This window comes from Alligator mississippiensis, chromosome 14 (genome assembly GCF_030867095.1).
Source record: "Alligator mississippiensis isolate rAllMis1 chromosome 14, rAllMis1, whole genome shotgun sequence".
Taxonomy (NCBI): Eukaryota; Metazoa; Chordata; order Crocodylia; family Alligatoridae; genus Alligator; species Alligator mississippiensis.
In genome coordinates, this window is record NC_081837.1 from 28,193,760 (window position 1) to 28,205,867 (window position 12,108).

General features: G+C 52.2%; 1 protein-coding gene across 1 annotated transcript; it reads left to right on the plus strand.

Annotated features, from left to right (window-relative positions):
• The first annotated feature begins 637 nt into the window (after positions 1-637).
• Positions 638-8,646, plus strand: LOC102575910 (caspase-1). Its single transcript, XM_006267932.4, has 9 exons — positions 638-747; positions 1,073-1,342; positions 2,062-2,207; positions 2,568-2,741; positions 3,047-3,281; positions 3,405-3,557; positions 5,139-5,248; positions 6,108-6,213; positions 8,145-8,646. Exons 1-8 carry the CDS (start codon positions 741-743, stop codon positions 6,198-6,200), a joined length of 1,188 nt encoding a protein of 395 aa, XP_006267994.1. The 5' UTR covers positions 638-740; the 3' UTR covers positions 6,201-6,213; positions 8,145-8,646.
• The last annotated feature ends 3,462 nt before the right edge of the window (positions 8,647-12,108 follow it).

Here is a 12,108-nt window from a genome sequence, read left to right on the forward strand (position 1 = left end):
ATGGGCGACTTGGTGCCTCCTGAGTCTGGGGAGGGGGCCACACGCAGAAGCTGACAGCAGCAGCAGGGACAGGGCTGGAGAGCACCCGCAGAAGCTGCCGGTGCTGGGCATGGGACTGGCAAGCACATGCAGAAGCCGCCAGAAGCGGCAGCAGGAGACAGTCCTGTTGGGGGGGCACATGCCCTGCTCCCCAATCCTCCCTACTAGTTGTCTGTGTGTGGGGGGAAAAACTGGAGGCTCCCTGGGGGCTGTGCTGGGCAGGGAACAACTGGGTCCCTTCTCTCCTTCCCTATCAGCTCAGCTGGTTTGCACAAAGTGGCACAGCAAGGACCCATGCAGGTTGCGGCAGCCCTCCCCTGGGCACTGGCTGACAGAGCAGAGGCCTGGGGCAGGGCCCAGGGGGCAGGAGCCCAGGCTACAAGGTGCTGGGCCCAGAGTTATAAGGACTCGCTTGAACTCAGGGAAAGAGCTAGGTTGTCCTCTTCCCATGCTGCCCCTACGGCTCTCCCTGTCTCCTCTTCAGCTCCTGAACCAGCTTCCCCCTGCACCCCAGTCTTCCCCCTGCGCCCCGGTCTTCCACCTGTGCCCCCTGCCCCACACGCACACACTTGAGTCAGCCATACAGGAAGGGGAGGAGGGGCCAGGCTTGCTTTCACTTTTGAAATTCCCTCTGAAGTTACCAAAAGAATCTGCGGAGCTCTACCAGCATTTTGTGGGGCACCCTTTGGGCCTGAGGGACGATGGCGGGTGAGTAGATGGGATCTAGGCCATCCCCAGCAGCTCTGCTCCTCCCAAGTTACAGGCTGAGGTGGGAGAGGGAGGAAGGGCTGCCTCTGTCTCCTGCTTTGCCTCGGAGCCTTTGAAATGTGCTCCTTGTGCCCCGTACCTCCCTGTCCTGTGCTGGGAGATGGGGGCAGAGGGGCTCAGAATACAGCAGCATGGAGGAGCTGCCTTGGCCCAGGACAGGGTGTCTGCACGGCGTGGCACAGCCATGGTGCAGGTGCACACATGCCAGGTGGGCTGGGGCATGCCATGAGGAGACATCAGGTGGTCACCGTGACTGCTCCCACAGATAAGAAGTTAAAGGAAGTGCGGACGATGTTTGTGGAGAGAGTTAGTGATGGCGTGATTGCCCCCGTCCTGGACGACCTGCAGGACAAACGGGTACTGAACCAGGATGAAGCAGAGAATGTGCGGGCAGAGAGGAGGAGGGCCGAACAAGCCAGGTACCTGATCGATGTGGTGATGAGGAAGGGTCTTAAAGCCAGCACCATATTCATCCAGTGCCTCCATGACAGAGACCCCTTACTGGCTACAGAACTAGGGCTGGATGCCTCCTCTGGTAAGTGGCACCACCGGGACTGGGCTGCTAGGCAGTCTCTGAGGGGCTGCATGCACAGGTCACCTGTGTAGGGCCCACCTGGGGCAGCAAAGGCCATAGACCTCTCTGCCCTGCCCTTGAGCCTTCGGTGACATGGGCAGCAGCGACCTGCTCTGAGTCCCAGAGGTGCTGGTTCAGCGCCATGTGGTGTCTCCCGTACGCACCCGGCAACAAGGTCCCCATGCTGTCTGTCTCCCTTTGGGGTAAGGCCCACTAAGCCGGAAGTTGATGTGGGGCAGGGAGGCCTTCCTCCCTTCAACACAAGGAAATGTGTGGCACAACATGGGCAGGGCTGTGCTGGGTTAGCTCATCAAGCCCTAGAGCCCCATCACACCAGTGTGGACCAGGTTTGGTTATCAAGGATTTAAACAGCCATGGAAAGGGAGAGCCGAGGCTGTCTGTGCCCAGTGGAAAGTCTGTTGTCACAACTGTCACTTTTCCAGCTCTCCTGTGAATAGCTCCTGCCCCTTGTTGTGGCTCTACGGGACCCAGCCTCACTGGAGCCCCACACAGTTGGTCTCCCAGGTCTTGGATTGCTCCTTTTTAGTTGGAGGCTGCCTGTTCTGTGCATCTCCCTCTGCGTTTCCCTGAGGGGATTTCAAAACAGGACACAATACCTCTTGCTCCCACCTGCTGGAGTGGGCCCTTCTGTCCATTAACCATGAGCTCTGTGATTGCAGGGGCTCCAGCTACAGTACCGCTTATGACCCCCAGCCCAACAGCTCAGACCTCTGCTGCTCAAGCCCAACCAGCGCAATGTGAGGAATGGATCCAGAAATGCCCGCTAGCCGAGCTCCAGCGGATAAAGAAAAGTGAGGGAAATGAGGTGCTGTATTCTTCTTGGCTTTGATAGGTTTGACTTCACATGCAGTGAGAATGCACGTTGCCCCATCCCTCAGATGCTCATCTGGGGACTGGCACTCAATTTGGCCAGTCACTTTGATAGTTGTCCATCTCCCCTGAGAGCGAAGGCTGAGGAGGCCTCTCACCATCCCACCCCATCTCCCTTGGATGCTGAGCTGCTACTTTGAATGACCACTTCCTTGACCATTAGAAGTGAAGGGAATTTCGGACCTGGTTGTGAGCAATGGTTTCTCTCAGGGTCATGGAGCAGCCTGCCACAAGGCCAGTGGCTTTTGCCCCCCATGGGGAAGGCTAGCCCCATGTAATTTTTCCTTTCTCACAGATCTATGACATCTTTGACCCAAAGACAAGGACCCGCCTGGCCCTGATCATCTGCAATATTGAGTTTCGTTACTTCAAAAGGAGGGATGGAGCTGAAATGGATGTGGAAAATATGGAGAAGCTTCTGAAAGAGCTGGGGTACAAGGTGGAAGTCAAGTGGAACTTAACCTCCCAGGTAAGTCTCTGAAAGAGCTGTCAACATCTGTTCTGGGCCCCTGGGAAGGAAACTGTGATCTGCCCTTGGTTCATTGGCTTTGTTCCCCACAGACAGGGTTCTTGGGCATGGTTTCTCTAAGGCGGTGCCAGTAGGGGCTGCCAGACCACTCCCTAAACCCCATCGGGGATGGCAACAATCTCTGTCCCTAAGAGCACTGGCTCCTGCCCCCTGCTAGCTATGCCACTCTCCTGTGGTCCTCTGGTATGGCAGTCATTATATTGGCTCCGGTTTGCTGATGGCCCTGCCCCGCTGGTTGCTTTCAGGACATGGCTGAGACTCTGAAGCAGTTTGCTGCCCGGGATGAGCACCAGACCTCAGATAGCACCTTCCTAGTGCTCATGTCACACGGAGTTAAGGCTGGCCTTTGTGGGACTGATAGCAAAGATGAGTCCACAGACCTTCTTTTGAATGACTCCATCTTCAGTGCATTCAACAACAAGAACTGCAAGGCGCTAATGCGGAAGCCTAAGGTGATCATAATTCAAGCTTGCCGTGGAAGTAAGTCTACACTCTGGGACGGGCCCCACAGGTGGGAGAGGGGAGCAACCAGGGAGTGGTGAGACCTTTTAATGGAAGAACGTGACCAGATCTTGCCTCTGATTGATGCTGGCATTTTCCCAGAGAACGAAGGACGTGTATTTGTGAGTGATTCTGCAGGGTCTCCAAGCGATGATACTTCTATTACTGTCCTGTCTCCTGAAGAGTATGAAGATGATTCTGTTGAACAAGTCCACCTAGAGAGCGACTTCATTGGTTTTTATTCCACCACACCAGGTAAATAAGAGGTAGGGTTTGGTATATTGTTGGTCCAATAAAAGATATCACAAAAGAAACCTGGTAAGACCCAGAGACCAGAGGAAGCTTTCTGGTTCAGATGTTTTAAAATGTGTTGTTTTTATTTTCCAGCTGTAGGGATTTGAACACACTTCCCTTTTCTCTTCTAAGAGGGCCCTAAGGCCTAAGCTGTAGGAGAGACTGAGGTGGGCTGTGTTTGATCTCATTGGTTGATGCTGGTCTGCTGTGTATTTAATACAGACATGCTCACTGAGGCAGAGAGGCTGAGAACAACTCTACAGCCTAGGTGGGAAAGCAGCCACTTGAGGGGAGCCCTGGGTTCCAGTGCCTGCTCCCATGAGCACTTTAATATTACATGCAAAGTGGGGCAGATCCAACGGTAGAGGACAAGAGCGACCCACCAAAAGTCATGTATTTGTTTTCTGGTGTTAAGGGCTGCTGTGGGGTGATGAGTGATGATGGGGACAGGTCAGGTCTACAGGCCAATACAGAATGCTATTTGGGGCGAGCTAAGTGGACCAACATGCATCGTGTTCTAGGCAAGACAAGGCAACATACCTAAGAACAACAACCAAGGACAGGGACCTACCTTGGAAAGAAGCAACTCTGGAAGAGGGTTAGGGATGTGAAGGGACCAGGAGTTTCTTGTGCATAGCTATGGCAAAGATTGTCACCAGAGCCTTGTGTGCCTAAGCTGAGGAGCACTGAGGAGAAGGGAGGGACTATGACCACTGTGTCCACCACTGGGAGGATCACTGCTGGGTCTTGAGTCCAGACCTAGTGTTGATGCTGCCAGAGGAATGTTGATAAATTAATACAGAGTTTGTAAAGGAGCTACAAGAATAATTTGAGGGCTTGAAACTTATTTGACAGGAAGAGACTGTGGAAGGTAAGTTACTCAGTATGTCCAAGAGAAGGCAAAGTATGACTTGATCATGATCTGCAGGTATCTGTAGAAGATCCCTGAGAGCAGAGGACCCTTTAACCTTCCATAAAAAGCCAGATCAAGGACCAAAGAGGGAAACTGAAGCTAGTCAAATCCAGACTTGGAATAGGAGCATGAACTTTTACCAGCAGATGTGACTGTTGCAGCTGGCTAGCTGGGGCTCTGTCAGATTTCCCATCCCTTGCTGACATTTTGCATTTTTTTCCACAAATTGTGCTCCGGCTCCTACAAAAGTGATGCACTCGCTGCAGAGGTCACAGTGTGGGTCTTCCCACCTGGGTGATGCAGTGAGTCAGACTAGATGATCCCAACAGTTGCTCCAGACCTTACAGTGAATGCCAGGATCTGTTTGATGTAGCTGTTGCAGCCCTCTGGTTCCAAATAAGCAGTCCTGGAAGTACAAACCTCTTTCAGTCTCCTTCACAGTTCAGCAACAGGTCTGAATATGTACTGCCTTCCCTCCTAAAATTACTTTTTGTCATCCCTTGGTTAGGCCCAAGACAGTCTGTGTGGGGTAAGGTGTTCTTGCCAGGTCTTGACCCCAAGAGTCATTCTCTGCTGTAGTATAGACAATGACTAAGCAACTTTGTTTTATACTTTCTGGCTCTCTGTAGACACCATGGCCTGGAGAGAGAAAAAAACTGGCTCCATTTTCATCACACGATTGACAGAATATCTGCGAAAACACGCCTGGAACTGCCCCTTGGAGGAGATCTTCCGAAAGGTGCTGCTTGGCAGCTTATCTGTCGTTGTTGCTGCATGAGCAATCACTGGTAGCTATGGTGAAGACCAGTGGATGTGCAGAAGAGGGCTGTGCCAAACTCAAAGGGAAGCTCTGGCTTGTAGTGCCCACCATTTCCCAGCAAGTATTCAAAGTCCATTCAGTATTAACAGTTTGCTCCAGGCCTTCCAGATAGCCCTTGGAAATTACATTTAGCCTTCCAGAGAGTGCAAGGAGAGAGGCAATCTGTATGAATGGGTCTGTTGTGAGACCTGTAGGCACCCCTGCTCTCTAGCAGGCTGTTCCCAAGATGTCCCATTCATGCAAACAATCTGTCTGTGCTTCCTGCAGAGCAGGTGTGTACAGACACACTCCCATGGTGCTGGGAAAGGAGCACTGTGCTCTCTGCATAGCAGTTCCCAGGAAAGCCAAGAGAGACCATTTGGATCATCTGGTCTGAGCTGTTGCATAGCACAGGGCAGAGGCCAGTGTGCAGCAATGGCCTCTATGCAGCAATGGTGTCCAGAGCATTCCCCCATGCTAGTACCTCACTCACTCACAGAGGCTGCTTCTTTCCCTGTTTTGACCCCGGTTCAGTGTTGGTACTGGGGTAGTGGTGAAGAGGAGGAGGGGAAGGAGGTGGCACAGGGTCATGTGCACAGAGGTGCTCCAGTGGTGTCTAGTGTACAAACTGCCCAACATTATCTTTGTGCACATTCCCAGAAGAACATCTCTCCTTGGTCCCAGCCTTTCTCCCTTGTCCGGGTCAAGTTAGGTTTTGTCTCTAACATTAGCAAGCACCTATCTAAAGCATTGCAAATCCCTCCCAAGGACCCAGTTGACCTCTCCTCTCACTGTCCAGGTCCAGAATTCCTTTGACGATTTTCCACGGCAGATGCCTACAAAGGAAAGAACAACCTTCAAGAAAAAGTTCTACCTCTTTCCAGGCCACTAAGCCAAACCTTCCAGTAAGTGTCTTGTCCTGACGTCCCAGCACCAGCACTTTTCCTGTGGCTAACAGCTGCAATCTCCTTCAAGGGCATGCGTGGGGGACAGCAGGGAGGAGGGTTCACTTTCAAATTGAGCTAGTAAAGTCACCTGGCTTACCATATTTCCGGGTCTAGAAAAGAGGACATATGTGAGGGGGACAGGGGCAACATGATGGTGGTAAGGGCAGTGATGTGTTGGTGCCCTGCCCCTGCCCATTCTGTTGCCCCTCACTGACAGACCGCACCCCTGCTGCTGCCTCTCACTCTGGACCCATTGACCCCTGCCCTGTTTGCCAGTGCCTCTCACTCCCAAACAGCAGTACCCTGCCCCCCACTCCTTGCTGGTGCTCCACACTCCTGACCTGCAGCCCCCTGGCGATGCCAGTGCCCTGCACACCCAACGCAGTCACCTGTCCCTTCCCCCATGCCCCACACTCCCAACCTACAGCCCCCTGCTCTGCCACAGCCCTGCTGCCAAATCATCTCCTGCCTCTCTCTCTCCCTCTTGCCAGAGCCTGCGTGGGAAGCACGCGACCCCCAACAGCCAAACACCTTGCCCACTGCTCCCAGTTCCAAGCAGCCAGCCCGGGAGAACAATAAACCTGGACATTTGCTTTTATTTTTAAAAACACACCCAGATGCAGCACAGGGGTCCAAAAAAAGAAGACATGTCTGGGAAAACCTGATGGGTGGTAACCCTATGCCTCCTCTAGTACAGACTTCCCAGGCTCTGGCTGATGTCAGTCTTGCATCCAAGATGGCCACTACCCTGTTACTGGGCACAAAACTGGTTTGTGTCTTGGTTCCTCTGAATAGGCCTGAAGTGTCTGTGTGCAGAGGCCAGCTGTTTGAGGGACAGGGCCTGTTTGGCTCATGTTCAAAACCAGCTAACATCCATATGATAAGTAAAAAACAGGCCACCGTGCACAAATAACCATCCATCTGTTACTCCCATCCTGCTATGTTGTTGCCAGCCCCCTCCCACTCTGCACCCCAACTGTGCTGGAGCCCTGGCCAGAAACCTGCCAAAAGGCCAGTGCTTGTGGATTGAGTTTGCTCCCCTTCCCCCTCCCCGAGATATTTAGGCTTAGATGACCAATGCCTACGGTCCATTCACCGATTCAGCTGAGGAGGGCCAATGGGAAGTATTGTCAGGATGCAGAAGGGCTGGTTGAGAGGAGCCAGTCTCACCTGCTGAGAAGGGATCTAACTGGCATGTTTAAAAAGCTGCAGGGATACTCAGAGGGGAGCACTGCCAGCCGTGAGGCCTTACCTATGGTCTGCCCACTGCTGCTGCCTTTGAGGATTAAATACCAGTAGGAATAGGGCCCGGGAAAGGGTGTCTGTGAAGGTGTCATCCTCAGAGAATGACCTCCCCCTCTATAAGGAAGAGCTGTCATATGGCCTGTGTCACTGAGTTTCTCTGGTGAGCCATCACCCTTCTGTGCCCTCTCCAGACTGACAGAAAGCATTCCCCTGGGGTCCAGCTCACGCGGCACCTCTCCCATCTCTACAGGAATGTCTGTCTGTTCAGTTCTGGTGTGGAGCTGGGGGTGTCTCCTTCTCCAGCCCTGAGCACTCCCTGCCTGCAGCTCCCAGCTGAGTAGCCAAAAGTGCTGAATTGTGGGGGCTCCACAATGAGAAACAATACCAAGGATTCCCAAAAACTCTGGGCTCTGAAAGGGTGCCAGGATGTCATTTATTGCTGTTCCCAGTCTGCACCACAGCTCTGCTGGAGCCCTGGCCGGAAACCTGCCAGAAGACCAGTGCTTGTGGACTGAGTTTGCTCCCACAGGTGTATGGGGTGAGGGGAAAGGGGCGCCTTCTCCTGAGGCAGGTATGCTCCTGAATCCTCTGGGCCTGCCTTTCTGATGTTGCCGCTCTAATGATACTGGGTGTCTGTTTTTCAGATATTCCTTGAATCACAAAGCTTTCACCGCCCGGCGCTGGATTTATGCTTTGGCAGATCCCTGCTTCAATTTGCTGCTCCTTCCCAGGCAAGGGCCTGTGACCATCAGCCACAGTAAACAAAATCCAGGACACGTTTAATCTTCTCTGACTAGAGGAAAGGATGTTTCTTCCAAGAATGGATCTGAAACGTTGTCCCTTTCCTAGGTTCAGTTCTTAGTACTCAAGGCCACACTTTGTTCCGTGTTTTGGAAGATGATCACATTTGAGACCTGAGTCCAAGTTTGTGCCTAACAGCTGCAACAGAACCTGGCCCTCACTGTTGATCGCAGTTTCTAATTCTGTTAAATCAGTATTTATATGTCCTTACAACGATCCGCTCTTTCCCCGCTCTTTCGCGCTGTCCATTCACAATGTTATGATGAGCATGTCATCCATGATTTCCCCAGATCACTAATGTTCGGTAATGTTCCCGTGACAATAATAAATGTGAAGCAAAAGTCATTTGTGCTGATTATGCAGCGGATGTCTCCTGCCAGTGAGTTTGGTTAAAGATGGAGGAGTCCTGCCACGGGAAGAGGCAGAACCTCTGCTGCCTGAGTGATTGAAAACTGGTGAAGGCTGAGAGTAGACTAGGCACTCACCTGGAGGTGGGAGACCTGAGTTCTGGTTCTGGCTTTCAGGTCTCTTTCTCTACTGCCTGTTAAACAGCGGTTTGCTCAAGGCTCTCCTGCACTGGATGGAGAGGGAGATAGCCTGCTGTGACCCAGGGGGCTCCATCAGCAGAGCAGAGCGGTGACGCTCCAGCAATGTGGATCTTGTTGCAGTCATCCCTGCCATCCAAAATGTGGACTTGGATCCAAACCCTCCAACTGGCTTAGACCACATGAGGATGAAAACACAATGTATTTGGGTCTTTGGGCTGGCTTTCTGGTGTCCAGGGTTACAGCTTCCTGCCCTTCTCTGCAAGGGCTGAAAATTCACTTTCTTTTAACAAAAGTGTAATTTCTGCTCCATTCACAAGACACCAGGAGCTAGGGCTTGTGGGAAAATATATCATGGAGCATGCACAAACATGGCAAGACCTGATGACAACACAGTTTATTCTCTTGCCCTGAAGTACCCTGCACCTCCTCTCTGCCACAGGCTTCCAGGCCCCAGTGTTCATGGATAAACAATGAACAGGTGAGTATAGATTCATAGATGTTAGGGTCGGAAGGGACCTCAATAGATCATCAAGTCCGACCCCCTGCGTAGGCGGGAAAGAGTGCTGGGTTCAGATGACCCCAGCTAGATGCCCATCTAACCTCCTCTTGAAGACCCCCAGGGTAGGGGAGAGCACCACCTCCCTTAGGAGCCCATTCAAGATTTTGGCCACTCTAACTGTGAAGAAGTTCCTCCTAATGTGCAGTCTAAATCTGCTCCCTGTTAGCTTATGGTCATTATTTCTTGTGACCCCCAGGGGCGCCTTGGTGAGTAGAGCCTCACCAATTCCCCTCTGCACCCCCACGATGAATTTATAGGCAGCCACAAGGTCGCCTCTCAACCTTCTCTTGCAGCGGCTGAAGAGGTTCAGGTGCCCTAGTCTCTCCTCGTCGGGCTTGGCCTGCAAGCCCTTAACCATATGAGTGGCCCTTCCCTGGACCTTCTCCAGGTTATCCATATCCCTCTTGAGGTGTGGCGCCCAAAACTGCATGCAATATTCCAACTGTGGTCTGACCAGCACCCCATAGAGGGAAAGTATCACCTCCTTGGCTCTGCTTGTCATGCATCTGCAGATGCATGATAAAGTGCAGTTAGCTTTTCTGATGACTTTGTCACACTGACAACTCATGTTCATCTTGGAGTCAATTAGGACTCCAAGATCCCTTTCCACTTCCGTGCTACTGAGCAGGTCATTTCCTAGTCAGTAGGGGTGCTGGACATTTTTCCTCCCTAGGTGCAGCCCTTTGCATTTCTCCTTGTTAAATCACATTCTATTTTTTTCTGCCTGTTTGTCCAACCTGTCCAGGTCTGCCTGTAGTTGTTCCCTGCCCTCCAGCTTGTCCACTTCTCCCCACAGTTTTGTATTATCCACAAACTTGGACAGAGTACACTTCACTCCCTCGTCCAAGTCGCTGATGAAGACATTGAAGAGTATCGGTCCAAGGACCGAGCCCTGCAGGACCCCACTGCCCATGTCCTTCCAGGTCAATACCGACCCATCCACCACCACTCTCTGGCTTCAACCCTCTAGCCAATTTGCCACCCACCGGACTGTGTAATCATCCAAGTCACAACCTCTTAACTTGTTCACCAGAATGGGTGGGATACCATATCAAAGGCCTTCCTGAAGTCTAAGTAGATGATATCAACCCCTACTCCTGCGTCCAGGTGTTTTGTAACCTGGTCATAAAAAGAAACTAAATTAGTCAGGCATAATCTACCTGCTACGAACCCGTGCTGGTTTCCCCTCAGCATAATTTTCCCTGCTGGGCTCTTGCATATATGAGCCTTAATAATCTTTTCAAAGACTTTGCCAAAGATGGAGGTGAGACTGACTGGCCTATAGTTGCCTGGATCCTCCTTCCTCCCCTTCTTGAAAATAGGGACCACATTGGCCCTTTTCCAGTCCTCTGGGACCTGGCCCATGCTCCACAAGCGTTCAAATATTCTTGCTCGTGACTGTGCAATGACATCAGCCAGTGCCTTCAGTACCCTCGAATGGAGCTCATCCGGGCCTGCCGACTTAAACACATCCAGTTCTTCCAAGTGACTCTGCAACATCTCAGGATGAACGCTTGGCAGTCTGGTACCTAGAAGGGAGCCTTGTTTACCAACTTCACGTTTTTCCGTCCTCCTTCCCTCCTGGATGCCCATGACAGTGATCATGGGCCAGGCTCAGAGCCACCCTCATCCATGTGTATTACAGGCTTCAGCTTCTCTGTGCTTTGCACATAGCTCAGCAGCCCTTCCAAACAATACACTATTTCAGCTTAGGGCCCTTGTCCCCATCACCTTCACACAAACTGCAGGGAAGGGGGCACTCCCAAGATCCTGAAGGAGCAGGAGATAGGACTGTATTTCAGGCAGCTGTGAAGGGAAACTGGAGGCTGTGTGAAGGTGGGGCTGGAGCTGAGCGTTCTGCTGGGGAGGGGAGAACCCAGGCCCTTCTCTTTTATCTTCTTAAGCTCAGCTGGTTTGCATATCACCAGGCATCCAAGGACTTGCCCAGAATGAGGCAGTCTGGCACTGGGCACTGACAGAATACAGGCCTGGGGCAGGGGGAAGGCAGGTTTCCATGTTGCACAGTGCTGGGACCTGGGAGGTGGAGGGGGAGTGCCCAGCCCCTCTCCACTGTGAACATCAGCTTTAGGTCCAAGGGCTGGAGCCTGGGGAAGAGGGGGGAGAGGCTGTGTCATCCCTCTTTGCTGGGTTCTACATACTCTTGTGTCTTCCCCACCCTGGATGTTGTGGGCCCTGCACTCTCAACCTAAATCCTGCTGGGATATAGTTCAATCAGCACATGCAGGAAGGGGAAGAAGCTAAAAGGGCAAACTCTTTGCTTTTGTTCACAATTAACCACAGCCAGGTTTCATCTGGATCCAGCTCAGGTGAAGGAGGATGGCTGTTGAGCCAAAGCAGTCTGGGTCTCTCCTCAGCCCCCTCCCTCACCACTGACTGCAGGTTGAGGACAGATGCAGGAGGGAGGACTGGTTCTGTCTTCTGCTTTGTGCTTCAGCCCATGGACCTTGCTTCCCTTTTGCAGCACCCTCCCTCTTAGCCCTACAGCAAATGCAGAGGAAGCATGGCTCCAATCCCAGGATTAGCTATATTTCAGGGATGTGTTTTTAGTAGGGTGGCTATAACCAGTAGTGTATCACTTTGTCCCTGTGCCCTGCCCTCTCCCAACTACTGCCCCTGAAAATTCAGGCAATCACTTTTCTTGTTTGCTCCCCTGGTTGAGGTCAGAAACCTTCCCTGCTG

Coding starts and splice junctions, on each gene's coding strand:
- LOC102575910 (XM_006267932.4), top strand. Junction 2,742..3,046: donor AGTGGAACTTAACCTCCCAG/GTAAGTCTCTGA, acceptor GGTTGCTTTCAG/GACATGGCTGAGACTCTGAA. Junction 3,282..3,404: donor AATTCAAGCTTGCCGTGGAA/GTAAGTCTACAC, acceptor GCATTTTCCCAG/AGAACGAAGGACGTGTATTT.